This window comes from Pygocentrus nattereri, chromosome 17, assembly GCF_015220715.1.
Source record: "Pygocentrus nattereri isolate fPygNat1 chromosome 17, fPygNat1.pri, whole genome shotgun sequence".
Taxonomy (NCBI): Eukaryota; Metazoa; Chordata; class Actinopteri; order Characiformes; family Serrasalmidae; genus Pygocentrus; species Pygocentrus nattereri.
Window position 1 is genome coordinate 21,392,600 of NC_051227.1, and position 18,637 is coordinate 21,411,236.

At 39.2% G+C, this 18,637-nt stretch overlaps 1 protein-coding gene across 1 annotated transcript; it reads right to left on the reverse strand.

Annotated features, from left to right (window-relative positions):
- Nucleotides 1–5,054: 5,054 nt before the first annotated feature.
- Nucleotides 5,055–6,921, reverse strand: ly6d (lymphocyte antigen 6 family member D). The gene is made up of 3 exons (XM_017707177.1): nt 6,816–6,921; nt 5,675–5,770; nt 5,055–5,264 (listed from the first exon to the last, which is right to left on the reverse strand). The coding sequence occupies exons 1-3, from the start codon at nt 6,865–6,867 to the stop codon at nt 5,182–5,184; spliced, it is 231 nt and encodes a 76-aa protein (XP_017562666.1). The 5' UTR covers nt 6,868–6,921; the 3' UTR covers nt 5,055–5,181.
- Between the last annotated feature and the right edge of the window lie 11,716 nt (nt 6,922–18,637).

Genomic DNA, 18,637 nt, shown 5'->3' on the forward strand with positions numbered 1-18,637 from the left:
AACATACATAGCAAAATCTAATTTGAAATTTATTCCACCACATTATTTACTAACATTACACATTCGCTTTTATGAGATTAGTAAAAACATTATGTAAAGTTTGCATAACCTAGCAAATAAAGAATGTCTTTGTGGTCAGTCATAGATAGGTCAACTACCTAAAGCCCAGCTTCCTGTCTGGGCTAAATCACAGCTTCAAATACAGGATAAATGTACTGTGTTTCTCCACTGGGACGTAGAAATGTAGCCTGCTTAAATACTGCAGAGAGAAATGCTTTATTTATGACGTGTCATGTCAGGCATCTTCCTCTGGGAGAAGTCTGGGAGCTCATGTTTTAAATGGCTTCACACATCAAAGTTCAGGACTGGGAGTCTCTCAAAAGTCTCTTACCCATGGTGTCTTCCTGATGAGAAAAGAAGGATTGTAGCCCACAGGCTAGGCTGTATGTGTTTTGGGAAAGAGGAAATCCACCGAAGTGAGAATACATGCTGCGACACAGCAGTGGTGGACCCTCTGCTCAAGCTGCTGCTACTTAGACTAAGTGCATGTGATGTCTTGTCAGCAACCTTTTCATCTTTTATTTGTGGAACTGTGCTGAAATAGGCCTGATGATGGCTACTGCTTAACCACATGCTATGAACCCTGGGGGTCTGAAAGTGCACAGATCTTTGCCTAGTAGAAGTAGGTCAGTGTGAGATAGACCTGAGAGCTTATTCTGGCTTTGTTGATGTGGAAGTGTGCTCAGCCTCCACACTCCAAGGAGATTTTGCAAAGTTATCAGCATTTGTTGTGCCACATTAGTAATCTCTCACTCTCATTTCCAAAGGCTCGCCTACTTTGGCTCTCTGTTCCGTGTTTAGACCACATGCTCTTTTGGATGTGCAGACAGCGGCCCCAAAAATATTTGGACAATTGTGCCTTGCTTAGAAATGTATTTGTGTTCATTGTGCTAGGAAACAAAATGTCTACCATGAGTTTGATGTTGTACTAAAGGTTTTCATCTGCAACAAATATCATTTTGTTAAACGTTTTGTGACGTAACCTGACGTAAGCCATGTTTAAAATGTCCAAATATATGTACTTGTTACATTGGTGATTTCAAAACCTGTTGTTTTGAATGTGTCATCAAATGTCCAGCAGTTTTGATCTAAGAAAATAGATTTACAGTAGTGCAAAAGGAACATCACCCGACGTCATTATTGCATTTCCATTCAAATGGTTATTAGGCTGTTTTTTTTTTTACATCAGCAAAAAAACACAAAACAAGCATTTAACAGGAAAGTAATCAGAAACCTCAACAGTATTAGTATTTAATGTGTCCACTCTTCAAAGTTATCATAGCTTACATTCTTTTTCAGGAGACTTACTTTCAGCTATAAGTCCTTTTAGACTCTTAGGCCCAATCCCATTTCTTACCCCTTGTTGCTGCCTTGCCCCTTGTTACTGAGTTACTGAGTGGATGAAATCTTCCCCTAAGAAATGGGACTCTCAAATAATAAATAGCATTACTTCATTAACAGGCTACTAGTGGTGCTCTGTAGGCGACCCTGCCAGTCTGCAGTGATAGAAGCAGGAGCTGTAAAGTTTAGCAACCTCACTGCTGGGCTTTAGTTACATTTAGGGAATCATATGCCTTCAAAGAGTTAATAATCATTTATTAGCGCCCACCCCTAATACTTCAGTGACATAGAGCTGAAGTCAGCTATTCACCAGCTTCTTGTTTGAATTTTCCCATTTCAACTTAAATGGTGTAGCAGTTCTGACGCCTGAGGCAAAGTAACCATTTAAGGTGGAATGGGAAATTCAGCTAGCTAGCTACCGAGACATTAGCATACTACTTTAGATTTTTGTGCTTGTCATGAAGGAAAGGACTATAATACATTGAAAGGACATTAAACTAAAATATTATGATGGTTATTGTATTTTTAAGAGAGAAAATATTCACATTTGTGGGTTTCTTTGGTCGCTTGTGCAGCCATCTTGCCAGTTTTTTCTTTTTTCTCATGACACTTTGTTTGGAGTGTGTCTCTGAAAAAACTCCTTTTGGAGGGTCATGTAGCTCTAACACTTTTCCTTATGATGGGTGGTTACTGACTTTTATACAATGCTGTATCTAAAAAACCAAATTGAAACATTCAGTATCTCAGTTGCAAACCTACAGTAGCTATTACATTCCACCTCTACTTTGATGGTCCTTGTCAGTAAAACTCTGCCTTTCTTCTTCTTTTGCTGCCTGTTTTTCGACATTTTTATTCTTAATCAGAGTAAGAGGTCAAATTCTCTGAACTGCTCTTTCTCTTTTGCTCTTCTCTTGGAAGTTGGAAATTGACAGAAGTGCTGCATCAGTTCAGCAGATCAAGGCCTTTGGATCTTAATCTTTCTCTGTCCAGTAGTGAATGTGGCAAGATAAAAGACGTTAAGTGAGTGAGTGAGTGTGTGTGTGTGTGTGTGTGTGTGTGTGTGTGTGTGTGTGTGTGTGTGTGTGTGTGCAGGCACTTGCTGGTTATTTTTTTAAATCCTCAATCTCTTTAATATCTGGCTGCACTCTAATGGCAAAAGGAAATAAATGCAGAAAGACTAATACACATTTGACCCATATTTCCCTGTTTGATTAAGATTATGAGTAGCAGTCTGATTTATCTGTGCACAAGTGGGGCCATTTGTAAAATTGTACACTGAACAGGTGACTTTATTTATTTATTTCTTTATTTATTTCTTAGTTAACCAAAAAATGAAAGGGATCAGGCTAACCTGTATAGAAAGCTGCAACATGTACTGTATTGAAAGACATTAAAGGCCACCAAATAAGTTTGTGTAATGAATGACTGGCTATACAGGTAACATATATATCACGAATATCTCAGCTACACATTCTTTCAGCCCCATAGTGGACAGAAAGGATGGAGGATGGGTAGAAACACCTGTCAGTTTTGAAGTTCAGTTTAATTTTTTGTGGAGATATCTCCTAAAGAATGAGTCATTTTTACTTAATGGGCATTTTCGTTGGAAATCAAATAAAACAAGGGTGGTCACTGACTTTTTCACTGTATATTGTAGTGTATTTTATTTTATCGGTCAAATTGTGTTACATTTAGTTACCAATGAAATTCAATTTTTTCATTATAAATGAAATGATCAGATTAAGGCTTAATGTTTACACAAATTGCAGAATTTCATAGTATTTGGTATGTCCCTGTTTTGCTTTAATGACAGCAGATGCTCCCTGATCTCCACACATTAGTGCAAAAGCTTTTGATGAGTCGATGAAATTCCCCTGAAAGTCACCTAAACATGAGCTTCAATTAAAGGTAAAAGACAAAAAAGAAATCTGACCTTTTTGAACAAAGGCCTCAGTTTGATATACTGACATATATATGTGGATCTGATAATAACCTAGATAATAAACTTAACCCAATACATACATACACACATACAAATATATATATATATAAGCTTTATCACTGTTCTCTTAGTCTGATATCTTGCATCTACGAAAGACTGCTTTAACTCAAATGCACAAAGACAGATACACACACAGCCTGAGATTACACACTGCCATTAACTGATTCTACTTAATTCATAAATTCATAATTCAATACAGATGCATGGCCCAGAGACTTACATTGTATAAGAGCCACTTCACAGAGCCAGGGGTTTGTAATGGTGCTTGTGTTTATGTCACATTCATGCATTGTCTGTATTTTTGTGTACTCTATTACATTGCTAACTTACACTTGCAAGCTAGAACTTCCTTGTTGCATGATGTTCCCAGCTTGAAGGTATGAAGGCAAAGTGCTTCCTCCTCTCAGACTCCTGACGTGGAGGCCTGTGTAGTCGCTTGAATTTGAACTTGTTATTGCCAGAAGTATTCAGTCACCCATACATATCATTGAATTCAGGTGTTCCAATCACTTCCATGGCCACAGGTGTATAAAACTAAGCACCTAGCCATGCAGACTGCTTCTATACACATTTGTTAAAAAATGGGTCGCTCTCAATAGCTCAGTGAATTTTTCAGCTTGGCCCCTTAGTTCCAGTGAAAGGAACTCGTAATGCTTCAGCAGACCAAGAGATTTTACAATGTCGCGCTCTCAACTTTGTGGGAACAGATTGGGGATAGCCCCATCCTGTTCCACCATGACTGCACACCAGTGAACAAAGCAAGGTCCATAAAGACATGGATGAGCGAGTTTGGTGTGAAAGAACTTGACTGGCCTGCCTGCCTGGTCCTGACCTCAATCTGATAGAACACCTTTGAGATGAATTAGAGCGGAGACTGCGAGCCAGGCCTTCTCGTCTAACATCAGTGTCTGACCTCACAAATGCACTTCTGGAAGAATGGTCAAAAATTCCCATAAACACACTCCTAAACCTTGTGAAAAGCCTTCCCAGAAGAGTTGAAGCTGTTATAGCTGCAAAGGGTGGGCCGACTTCATATTAAACCCTATGGATAAAGAATGGGATGTTACTCAAGTTCATATGTGTGTGAAGGCAGATGAGCGAATACTTTTGGCAATATAGTGTAATCATTTAGGAGTGTTTTTTGTTACATAAAATCACACAAACATTACAAATGGACCTCAGACAAAAAAGGTATGTGGTCGTGGTCCTTTTAGCTTCTGTTAGACCCACAACAAACTGCAAATCATAGAAAGTGTCTTGCCAGCACTAAAACTCTAACTACATCAAACTAATCCTGATGGCTGAAAGAAATTTTGAGAGATCTTCACATTCATATTAAACCCTATGTGTCATCATATTAAACCCTATGGATTAAGAATGGGATCTCACTCAGGCTCATATGCATGTGAAGGCAGAGCGAATACTTTTGGAAATATAGTGTAGCACATCGTATTATATTTTATATAGAATAATGTATCATTATTATTATTATTATTATTATTATTATTATTATTATATTTTGGATTTCAACAACCATTACACTATTTCCAGTGAGATTCAACTTTTCCATAGGAATACAGTTCACATACGTTAGCATCACGGTCACAGATTTAAACAGTTTAAAAGTGAAACAAAAATGCAGACAAGCAGAGACGTTGCAATCTTTTAATTAAGGATCAGAATTTTCCATGTTATAATAATGAGAAAGATTGTTTTTTCTGCATTATTAGATATCTGAGCTGCGTATCATATTGCGGCAGCATTGCTTCAACTGGGCCTCAACCACACAGGTCCTCTTGGCAACAGTAGACGTTCAGTCCAGGCACACAGAACTCCTCGCATGTCCGAGAAAGTGAGTCATCTACAAAAGACAAAGTCAGGTCAGCCTCAGTCTCATCATTTAATATAGCAAGTCACTGCAGTCAGACCCAAACCTTGTATCCCTATTTTTGTTTTTAGCTTTTGACATAATTTAAAAATACCTACTGTCTTTTATATTGTGTGTAAATTTTAAGATAAATAGACCAAAACAAATGGCCAGAATTACTTGAGAAAAGTCTGTTTTCCATTGATGTACATTAAAAGTAAAGTATGGTTTTTCCTTCTCCTGAAAAGTTGTATTTTGGAGATACAAAATTTTGGTCTGACAGTAGAGAAATATAGAAAGGCTTTCATAGTTGATTCTTCTAATGAGGGACGGCACATCATTTCTTTTTTTGACTTTTTCTTTTGGGGAAGAGGAGGGTCACAAACACAGTAGTGAACACTCACATGTCACGGACATTTTGCAGAAGTTGCTTGATTCTGGGCATTCTGTAGGAGTCTTGCAGTTTCCATCCACGCAGGTATAGCATTGGAGGGAATGCACTGTAGAAAGATTGGGATTGAATGACCAATTTAACTTTTATAAAGCTTAACAGTTAAAGTAGCGAACAGCACAGGTATTTGGCTTTCCAGAAGTTGCTAAATGTTTCCTAGACTTCACAGAGTAATTCCACCAATTTTTCAAATTACCTGCATAATTCAGTCATCAAAATCTAAACAGAGTCATTCAGAGAGGTTTGATGAGAAATGGTTTGTTGTAGGGAAATATGCAGACTTGGGTTTCTTTACAGTGGTGGTGATAGGAACCAGAGGTCGAGCCATTTTATTTACTGTATATACTTTTATATATTTTTAAAATGTAATGATGAAATCTTTTTACCTTACAAGGCCTTGTGTTTACCTCTTCACCACAACACATTTACTTCAGACATCTGGTTTCTATCACCACCAGTGTGAATCTATTCTGCCTAAGTGAGATTTCCTATAGCAGAGCGTTTCACATGAAGCCGCTCTGAATGAATTTGTTTACATCTTAAACACTTCTTTATGCAAAGATTCTGAAAAAATTGAAAAAAGAATAAAGAAATGTAAGAAAAAATATTGACTAAAAAGGATTTTATTGGTGATGAAATGCAAAGAAAGGAAAAGTTATCGCAAAACAGTGCAGATTTCCATGAGTTTTTTTCAGGTGCTTTTTGAATGATAAATGACTTATGACTTATATAAAATATGAAAATAATTTATGACAGATAAAAATGATTTTTAACAAATACAAATGACTTTGTGGATGATAACAAGATGTGCAGAAGGACAGTGCTATGGTGAAAGCTGGTAACTTTCCATGATTGTATTCTCATCACTTAGTGACAGTCTATAATGTTAACGTTGATGTAATCCAAAACACTTACATCCTGAACTCTTTCAGAAAAAGTGTGAAATAGCCATCCAGAGGCAAAGCAGCGAATTAATATCACCATATAATCTCCTTTGATACTGGTTTCATAGTGGACGCCATATTTATCAACACTATATGAAATAAAGGGTCTTTCACGTATTAAAGTTTAAAATGAAATGAAGTTGTTCTTACCAGTGGTGCTACACAGGAGCACAAGTACGAGAGAGCACAGCAGCAGTTTCATGTTGGTTGTTGGTCTGACGGTAGTGTGACGGCTGAGTACCTTTATTTACTGGAGTCACACAACCGGTTTCCTTAAAGCATGCCAGCAATGTCCCAAACAGGTTTCACGTGTCTGTATATGAGAGACGTACTGATTCAAAAAGAAAAAAAAAGTAAATCACTTTTAGCATGAACACATTCTCCTTCAAAATCTCTTTAGGGCACTTTGTATGTGGAGATAAACTGGCCACTTCATTAAGTACACCTCCTTGTTTCTATGCTCATGGTCCATTTTAACAGCTCCACTTAATCTGTAGATGCACTTTGTAGTTCTACAATTACAGAATGTAGTCCATCTGTTTCTCTGCATACTTTTTTAGCCCCCTTTGTTTTTCATGGTCAAGACCCCATAGGACCACCACAGAGCAGGTATTATTTGGGTGGTGGATCATTCTCAGCACTGCAATGTCACTTCAAGTCTCTTTCTTGAGTAAAAGTGCTAGTAATTTAGTAAAAAAATACTCAAGTTGAGTAAATTGCATTTTTTTTACTCAAGTAGAAATATAAAAGTACATTCAATTTTTAATGAGTATCTTTTTAATTTAGGCTTAGAGGTACACATGCTCTCATCTAGAACACCCAAACATGTTTCCATGTTTCATTTTCTTTACAGGAATTTGAGATGGAACCCCAACTAAAAAACTGTCAACTTTTATTTTAGCAATCAAAACTGAACACCAGACCAAATAAATCCCTTAAGTAAGCCCAGGGCCGGAGTGGGACTTGTTGTCAGACTGGGAGTCTTTTTGATGAAGACCAGCTCACCCCAAACTCTAACACACACACACAAAACATACTAATGTCCTGAAATCTCATTACGTCAGGCTGTAGGCTATTGCTTACATTACAGTACAGTCATCACCTTACCTATTCTAACACTTCCACGCTGACACAAAACAATAGTAATCAATTCAAAAAGCTGGATTCACATAAAGACACAACCAACACTGCAGCACTTTCACTGTAAATCATGTGTTCAGTCACAACAGGCACAATTTCTATCCAGAGAACAGACACCATATTTATTATCAAAGCCAAAACATAGGTCACTGCCACAGCAGGCAGACCCAATAAAGACGACATGAAAGTTAAAGCAAACAGCCGATGCGAGAAGACAAGGAAAAACAACACAGCCTAAACGTAATCATTGTAGGCAAAAGCACAGTGTCACAGTGGGTATGAAATATGGTCTATATGTTTCTTACCTTTTATGACTCAATGACATTTTCTTAAAGCTCATGCCTGCTTTTGTAGTAAAAGAGCCCTGTAAGAACCATATTTTCAGAAAACCACGTTTTTGTCCAGTGCTAAAAAGGATAATATTGTGGCCAGATTCACACTGTCACATTAATCTCCTAAGGCTGATATTAACTTCTTATCTAAGTTTCCTTTCTACCTTGAAAAGTCCTGCAGTTGCATGTGTCTGAACATAACTGCTACGTCATTTAAGGTAGAACAGGAAATGAAGCTAACTTCAACTTCATCTAATTATTCCACTGTACAAGTCTCAATCACAGTAGGCAAAGCAAGGCCATATCACTTCAATAGAAATGCCTGACTAAAAAATACATAAATAAATAGAGAGATAGAATAGATACATTTATAGATTTATAAAACTGAAGCAATGAGCATGTTTTGAAAATGTAGTGAGTAAAAAGTACAGGACCACCACAGAGCAGGTATTATTTGGTTGGTGGACTATTCTCAGTCCAGCAGTAACACTGAAAAAAACTCCAGCAACACTGCAGCAAAAACACACTGTGTTGATCAGAAACTCAAGGCCAGCCAGCAGACAGTGTCCTCCGAGGCCATGGAACTACGGAGTGGACTAAACTCTCCAGAGCCCTCCAGTGGGAGAAAAGAGTCAGATCACTAACTCAGTTTACACACAGTAGAAGAAAAAGGCAACTCCAGGGCTGAATTAGTGCTCTGTTTTGTACGTGGGCCATAGTCATGGGAAAAAAACAGTTGTATGGAGCTGTTGGTTAAAAATCTAAAATAATTATCCTCTAGACAGATTTGTGAGTGTTTTCTGTGCATTTCATATGAGCATTAAGCTTAAAACAAGAACATTAGGTACAAACTTCATAGACTGAGACCAGATCCTCTGAAATGTAATGTAAGTACACTCATTTGGATAAAATGATATACAATTTTATATATATATATTTATATAATGTAATTTAATGGCAGAGATGGCTTAAAAAAACACCTCTTCCACTGCAGAGGGACTAAACAGCAGCACATCTCAAGACACTCCAAGCACTTAAACTTCCCCTTTCAGATTGACATTAAACTCAAAATGCACTTAAAAAAGTATGTATTTTGTGCCAAGCACAAGAGGTGCTCCACTTTTCCCCACTGAGTAATGAGATGAGTGTCATTTGCTTGGCAAGGGCAGATTCCTAATTTTAAAAATGGAAAGATTTGCATAGATTCTTCACTTTGTTGGCATTGAAACTTCACTGGAGAGTCTGCATGCTGCTCTTTGGCACAGGAGCTCAATACTAAAAAGAAGGAACATAGTCTAAAGAGCTAAAAATCTCTTCTCTAATTGCTTCCTGCAATTACTGCAAGACATATATTGTCAGGTATATATATATATATATATATATATATATATATATATATATATATATATAGCTCTTATGTGGCACTTTAAGTACACTGCTCAAAAAAATAAAGGGAACACTCAAATAACACATCCTAGATATGAATGAATGAAATAGTCTCATTGAATATTTTGTTCTGTATAAAGTTGAATGTGCTGACAACAAAATCACACAAAAATCATCATCCATCCATCCATTTTCAAGCCGCTTCTCCGTCAGGGTCGCGGGGGGATGCTGGAGCCTATCCCAGCAGTCTTTGGGCGGAAGGCAGGACACACCCTGGACAGGTTGCCAGTCCATCGCAGGGCACAAAAATTATCAATGAAAATCAAATTTATTAACCAATGGAGGCCTGGATTTGGAGTCACACACAAAATTAAAGTGGAAAAACACACTACAGGATGGTCCAACTTTGATGTGATGTCCTATAAACAAGTCAAAATGAGGCTCAGGATTGTGTGTGGCCTCCATGTGCCTGTATGAACTCCCTGCAATGCCTGGGCATGCTCCTGATGAGGTGGCGGATGGTCTCCTGAGGGATCTCCTCCCAGACCTGGACTAAAGCATCCGCCAACTCCTGGACAGTCTGTGGTGCAACGTGACGTTGGTGGATGGAGCGAGACATGATGTCCCAGATGTGCTCAATCAGATTCAGGTCTGGGGAACGGGCGGGCCAGTCCATAGCTTCAATACCTTCATCTTGCAGGAACTGCTGACACACTCCAGCCACATGAGGTCTAGCATTGTCCTGCATTAGGAGGAACCCAGGGCCAACCGCATCAGCATATGGTCTCACAAGGGGTCTGAGGATCTCATCTCGGTACCTAATGGCAGTCAGGCTACCTCTGGCGAGCACATGGAGGGCTGTGCAGCCCTCCAAAGAAATGCCAGCCCACACCATTACTGACCCACTGCCAAACCGGTCATGCTGAAGGATGTTGCAGGCAGCAGATCGCTCTCCATGGCATCTCCAGACTCTGTCACGTCTGTCACATGTGCTCAGTGTGAACCTGCTTTCATCTGTGAAGAGCACAGGGTGCCAGTGGCGAATTTGCCAATCCTGGTGTTCTCTGGCAAATGCCAAGTGTCCTGCACGATGTTGGGCTGTGAGCACAACCCCCATCTGTGGACGTCGGGCCCTCATACCACCCTCATGGAGTCGGTTTCTAACCGTTTGTGCAGACACATGCACATTTGTGGCCTGCTGGAGGTCATTTTGCAGGGCTCTGGCAGTCCTCCTCCTGTTCCTCCTTGCACAAAGGCAGAGGTAGCGGTCCTGCTGCTGGGTTGAGGCCTACGGCCTCCTCCACGTCTCCTGGTGTACTGGCCTGTCTCCTGGTAGCGCCTCCAGAAAGCATAGGTACTGAGAAGTGGTCTGTGGTCCCCACCTGCAGAACCACTCCTTTATTGAGTGTGTCTTGCTAATCACCATGTGAAATTGATTGTCAATCAGTGTTGCTTCCTAAGTGGACAGTTTAATTTCACAGAAGTTTGATTTACTTGGAGTAATATTGTGTTGTTTAAGTGTTCTCTTTATTTTTTTGAGCAGTGTATATACATACAGTATCATCATCATCATCATCGTATATACATCATGTATACACATCTCTGAAGGGACTGGATATAAGTAAAAATGTACTGAGTGTTAGTCACTACTAGCACTAACTGTAAAACTAGTTAATTGATGCAAGTTCCAGGCACAAATGGCCCCTGACTGGAGACTAAAGGAGTGCTACTAACATTAGCCAGCAGATGCTGCTATTGAACTTGTCATGCAATGCCATTTAATTGAACTAACTATGCTCTGTATTCAAACTTTCTGCCTGTTTACCAGTAAGCTTGAAAAGTGTCATCCGAGGAGCAGTACAGTAAATCAATGAAAATGCATGGATATAATCCTGAAAACATGGTACGGTTTTCCATTTCAGCAGAATTTACACAGCTAGCACACTTCTAACAAATATAATCTTCCAGTCAAATCTATTCCAGTGAATAGCAACAGTTAAACCATTCACACATACATGACATCAGCAGATTGGTCCCCAGCCCCAGGAGGATGGGTGGGGGGCCCATTTATTCCACAGCAGGTGAAAGTCCATCTCTCATACAGCGTAATGCCACTGTGTTGAGCAGGCCAGGGTGTAAAAAGCCATGGTTTTCCCATCTCCTGCAGTAAATTGCCAAAACAGAACCTCCTCCATTAAGCCCCATAAATCTTAGTTGATGTGACAGAGGGTAATGAAGCAGTGTTCTAATATGCCTGCCCGTCTGTATGTATGAGTGCGTATGCCTGCAGCTAGCAGATCACAACAGCATAGCCTACGCTAAAGCTAGAGGAGGAGCTAGAGGTGGTCAACAGTGTTCTTTACAACTTAGCCACTGCAGCTAATCCTATAGCCACCTACAACAGGCTATGGATCAGCCAAAATCAACAGATCATTTTGTTTTGAATTCTAGAGATATTTGTTTTCCAGAATGGCAGCATAGAAATATACCTATAGTCTCATGCCTAGCTGTCTACCTAGCTGTCATGTTCCCAGGGTGCGGGATCCAATGTTCCAAACCCTATGTTCCCAAAACCCTATGTTGCCAGGGCTCTCTGTTCCCAAAATGCTTGATCCTCTGTTCCCATGGCCCTATGTTCCCAGGGGCCTCATGTTCCCAGGATGCATGGTTCTATGTATCCAAAACCTTATGTTCCCAGGGCCCTATGTGCCCAGAAGCATTGCCAAATACAATTTTATTCATTGTATTATAAAAATATATATTATTTTGCAAAGAAAATAATTAAGAAGATACACAATTACTGCAAACACCAGATTTCTAAGTCAATGTTATGTCACCTAAATCCACCAGGAGGCACTCAGCATAAATCATCAACAGTTCCCAATAGCAAAAAAATATTTAAACCAGTGATTCTCCACCTGGAGTTCATGAATCATGAGATGGTTGAAAGGTCAAAAATGAACACGGCCCATTCTGACATGTCTTTGAGAAAGACTTTTGCATAAAATCCCAACACTGGTAATATTCCGTTGTCATTATAAGCTAAAGAGAGCGGCTGCAGTGAAAGTATGAGAACATTGATTTGTAGTGAAAATATAAACAAGTTACTAGTGCAGGGGGCTGCAGTAGCAACTAAGCCACGAAGCTAAACAAGCAGCTTACTTTTTATTATGGGATTTTTAACATACTATCCTACAGACTGTCCACATTCTGAGAATTGGCTTGGCAAGTCTTATGTCTAAATCAGATAATTTGGTTACTTCACAAAAGAATGTATTTTTGCCACTTAACCGTATTCAATTTATAAAGTAAACATTCATTCAGAATGACTGAGCTACTGAAAATCTGTCAGATGTTTGAAAATATACCCATAGTACGTTAAATCCCAAACAATTCTGTTTGGTTATGGTCGACAATGTCATGCTCTTTCGTCTGTTTGGTAGTTCTGGGTTGTAATAATGTTAGAAACAATGTTTTAAACATTGGATTTTTTTCTTATTGTATAGCAAATATTTTAACGTTGAATTTTATTTTGACAGGGTTTATGTTCACAGGATCCTATATTTTCTCAGCTCTTTAAATGACACATCATACCTCAATATGATACATTAAGGAAACTTAAAGGGTTTCTAAAATTATGGTTTGAGTGAGGTCACATAAGTTGATTGAGGCAACAAAGAATTGCAGATTTTTCAATAGGAATTGGCTTGCTTTCAGCTAGGCTAGCCCCGGTGAGCTAAATAACTAGTTAAGCAAACATTGTTTTTTTAAGAAATCAGATATACAGTGATGTCTGGGCAAGTTCTGCTCCTGAAGAACTTGAAGAAAAATGATTAAAGCAACCTGGGGCCATGAGAACCTTAAAATTTTCAATGAGGGAACATAGGGATATGTGACCATGACAATGAGTATGGTCACTGGGGGAATCACTAGGCCAGTTCAGGGGGCTTTAATATTATTTAGCTGTATTTTGCATTTATTCTTCATTATTCAATGAATAATGGTTGGTGTAGTGTAGTGGGTAACACCTCTGCCTTCTACGCTGTAGACTAGGGTTCAATCCCCCACCTGGGTAAACACCCTACACTATACCAATAAGAGTCCTTGGGCAAGACTCCTAATACCACCTTCGTCTACTTGTGTAAAATGAGCAAATTGGGAGTCGCTCTGGATAAGAGTGTCTGCCAAATGCCATAAATGTAAAATGTAAATGTAAAAAAATTCAACTGTGCCATCATCTCTCCAAATATATAATACACAGTCTGAATCAGTAACAGATATCTTCATACCTACAATATGGATTTGTGCAAACTGTGGTCAGTATAGCTGGCTATCAGGTTTTTAGCCTGTTGATTGTTAACTAGCTAACATTACTGTCATATGAGGTAAAGAAAGGGGATACCATTAGTGTTAGCTATGTATTGTTTTTACTATATATAGCTAAAACTGGTGTTACGTTGATCATAAACCAGTTTTATATCCCCAAATTCCTCAATCTGTAGATGGTAATTAAGAGGTGGCAGCACTGTAGAAGGCCAGTCAGGTGAGAAGTTTCTTGCCAATTCAAGCTAAAAACAAACTAATTGATTTTTGAGTTCTTGTAAATCTGAGTTTATAAAAATATCATATTACAAACACAGCAAGGAGAGAAAGAAACAAATCCTTTTCAACCTATATTCAATTGAATACACTACAAAGACAAGATATTTAATGTTCAAACGGACAAACTTTATTGTTTTTTACAAATATTCACTCATTTGGAATTTGATGTAAAACGTTCCAAAGAATTTGGGACAGGGGCATGTTTACCACTGTGTTACATCACCTTTCCTTTTAACAACACTCAATAAGCATTTGGGAACTGAGGACACTAATTGTTGAAGCTTTGTAGGCGGAATTCTTTCCCATTCTTGCTTGATGTATAACTTCAGTTGTTCAACAGTCCGGGGTCTCCGTTGTCGTATTTTGCACTTCATAATGCACCACACATTTTCAATGAGAAACAGGTCTGGACTGCGAGCAGGCCAGTCTAGTACCCGCACTCTTTTACTACGAAGCCACGCTGCTGAAATAAGCAGGGACGTCCCTGAAAAAGACGTTGCTTGGATGGCAGCATATGTTGCTCCAAAACCTGTATGTACCCTGTATGTACCTTTCAGCATTAATGTTGCCTTCACAGATGTGCAAGTTACCGATGCCATGGGCACTAACACTTCCCCACACCATCAGAGATGCTGGCTTTTGAACTTTGCGCTGACAACAATCCGGACAGTCCTTTTCCTCTTTGGCTTGGAGGACACGACATCCATGATTTCCAAAAACAATTTGAAATGTGGACTCGTCAGATCACAGGACACTTTTCCACTTTGCGTCAGTCCATCTCAGATGAGCTCGGGCCCAGAGAAGCCGTATTAAAACAGTATGAAGAATCACATGGCAGAGTTTTAACTTGCACTTGTAGATGGAGCGACAAACTGTGTTCACTGACAGTGGTTTTCTGAAGTGTTCCTGAGCCCATGTGGTTAATATCCGTTACAGAATGATGTCGGTTTTTAATGCAGTGCTGCCTGAGGGATCGAAGGTCACAGGCTTTCAATGTTGGTTTTCTGCCTTGCCGCTTACTTGCAGAGATTTCTCCAAATTCTCTGAATCTTTTGATGATATTATGGACTGTAGATGATGAAATCCCTAAATTCCTTGCAGTTGCACGTTGAGAAACGTTGTTCTTAAACTGTTGGACTACTTGCACATGCAGTTGTTCACAAAGTGGTGAACCTCGCCCCATCCTTGCTTGTGAACGACTGAGCCTTCCAGGGATGCTCACTTTATACCCAATCATGACACTCAACTGTTTCCAATTAACCTGTTCACCTGTGGAATGTTCCAAACAGGTGTTTTTTGAGCATTCCTCAACTTTCCCAGTCTTTTATTGCCCCTGTCCCAACTTCTTTGGAACGTGTTGCAGGCATCAAATTCAAAATGAGTGAATATTTGCAAAAAACAATAAAGTTTATCTGTTTGAACATTAAATATCTTGTCTTTGTAGTGTATTCAATTGAATATAAGTTGAAAAGGATTTGCAAATCATCATATTCTGTTTTTATTTATGTTTTACACAACATCCCTACTTCATTGGAATTGGGATTGTAATATAATAGAATATAATAATAATAATACAAAAAATAGAAAATATATTTATACTGTGAAATGTTACTATGACCATGTCACCTAGAATATTACACATGTAAGCACAACTACAGGCCAAAATCCCATTCTTTCCGATTGCCCAAACTGACACTGTATCAACCTACACTGTATTTGAATCACATATTCAGGATCTGCAGCTTATCTAAGAGAGGGAAGCATTGCTGGACTGTAATAGCTTTGTTCAATCTGTGATCTGTGTAGGTGGTCAGATGTAGTAAGTCGTAAAAGATCTGTGCTTAAAACAGTATGAAGAATCACATCTACTGTATGCTAACCTGACCAAATAGCCATATTTTGCTACATTTTCTGCCTATTGCTACTCTGAAAGTTCATGATGAACAGACATTTTGATTCCATTTAAAAAACATGCTCCTGGGGGACTATGCCCCCAGACCCCCTTGGTAAAAGCATAGCCCTGTCCATAAATCTCTAGTGAAACCCCAGTGGTTGCTAAGATTTGGAAATGAGGGTAATGCTAGCTAAATCTAACTTTAAACCACAAAGCATTTGCAAAAAAATCAATAGTGCAACTTCTAACTGGTCTTGGGACCCACCAATGATATTTTGCCAAAGCTAAACCTAAATTGGCTTCTTGCTTTAATCTCCAAGGACAGGATCCATGTCTTACAGTGTATCCCCTCTCATACAAGCTCTGAGCCCACAGCAGGAAGATGGCATTAAACTCTTCGGCATCTCATACAGTACATATGTTCTGCTTGTCCTTGTCTCTGAATTGGAACCGAGCTTACCACAGCGAGACGTGGCTGGCGCTTTATCGCGTAAGCCCCCGGTATACCTAATCAAATAACCAGCCAAGCGTGAAGCCGTCCTCCACTCCGTTCCTTCACGTAGGCCTAGCGATGAGTGGCTCACTGAATCAAACAGGACAAAGGATTAAAAAGACGTAGCTGGATTCTTCAAGATGGGCCTTGCTTCTCAGCAATTAGGTGGAGGGGTATTACAGAGACCTTGGGTGGTAAAATGTAAAGATCATGGACGTGGGGAAATCTATGGACGTCTCAGAAGCTCTCAACTTGGTGCTGGGCTGAGTAAAGAACAACAAAATTGCCACGGAAGCTTTTCTGAAATCTAATTTCACACTGCGAAGTGACATAGTCGTCCAGTTCCATGAGTGCCAACATTCGTTTCTCAGTATTCTCCATTTTCCCACAGAAAATTCACACAAGCAAATACGAGTAGTCAATAGCGACGGATCCTCAGCACTCCCTCTGCCTCCGTGACCTTTATAACCTTCTTGTCGTGTTGCGAGATTTTTGTCAGGGTTCGTGCCCTGTGTGACCTTGTGTTCCTTTCAATGTGCTGTGCCGCAGACAGTGTCCTGTCAGGCCTGCAGTAGATGACCTTTTGTCCTGCTGTTCCACCAAGGCACGCGGGGCCATTGACCTCTCTGCCCTTCTGTTAGAGTAGAATGTCTCCTTTTATGAAGCATCCTACTTCGGCCTGCTCCATCAGCACATTAACCGAAGATAAGCTGACTCTGTTTTTCCCTCGCAGACTATCAGAAGCAGCAAGAGAGAAGTAAACTGATGCACATTTTAAAAACAGTTGAAAACTCTACAGAGTTGATTTCACAAACACAGTGTGCTTTTTTCTTTTTTATGGTGGCACTGCAGTTATTTCTAGCATCTACACTACTTTTCAAAAGTCTGCAATTACTCAGCATTTCAAAGGGCCCATATCCTACACTTATCTTATATTTTACTGAATCTACTTTTATTATAAGTGTAATTAATTTCACATGATTTTAATGTAATGTTTGCATTTCCAACCTCTATTTTTCTCTTAAAAGTGAACTAACTGTTTTGTTGCTCTACCTTTAAGATGTAAATATGCAAATAACCTCTGTTCTGATGTTGTACCGCATTGCACCTCATTCAAAAAGCAGTCCAGGTTGTAAAACTCATTACAGCTCCCTATAATGTAGGTGGACTAGGTGAATGTGTAAAAGCATATATTTATTTGTGATATCACAAAACCATGGATTCAGAATAAGCTGGTTTTGCAGCTTAGTTTCCATACATGGACTGTATTGAGTAAGACATTCTGATGTTTACATGCTATTTCAAACTATTTTATTTCAATAAAGCAAGAAAAAAATCAGTTTCCATAAAACAGGCTCTTTAATAATTGTTGATATTTTATTCAGTAATACTCTAAACAGCCTAGACTGGAGTTGGTTTATAAACCTTAGACTACATTATGAACTTGACACCAGAAAGCATATGTTTTATTCAATACCCCAGGTGTTTTATGGGACAGAGAATAAGTTATTAAATGATAAATAATACATTGTTATTATCTCTTCATAGCAGTTTCTTGTCAAGTTATCTCTTTTGACATTTGATCAACACTTTTCAAATATGATGCTTTCTTGGTGAATTAACTAATTAAATCTATGAAGATACAAAAGCACCATATGAGTCATTATACATTTAACCTTGTTCAACCTCTCTCTCTCTCTCTCTCTCTCTCTCTCTCTCTCTCTCTCTCTCTCTCTCTCTGTGTGTGTGTTAACCATGCTAAGAGTAGTCACAGTACTCCCAGTATGTTCACCAAACACCTTCTAAAATCTTCTCTTTGGGCCACTGTGTGACTTTCCAAGGCCACTAAGAGTGTCACAGGAAGTTTTTAAAGCTTGGCCGTGATGTAATAAAAATAAGTCAAAAGAGCAGGAAGAGGAGTTACTCAGCTGAAAGAGTGGTTCAGAAAGGGGACACAGAGTTCAGACAGCGAGGGGCTTTCATCTGAGGCTTTTGGAGAGTATCCGGACTGGGCCGGATAGAGGGAGGGTTATGTGGGAAAGCTGGATCCAGGTGCTTTCATTGTACTCAGCAGCCTAATACTCCTCCTCTCCTCTCTCATCCGCCATCCCCCCCAGTTCTCTAC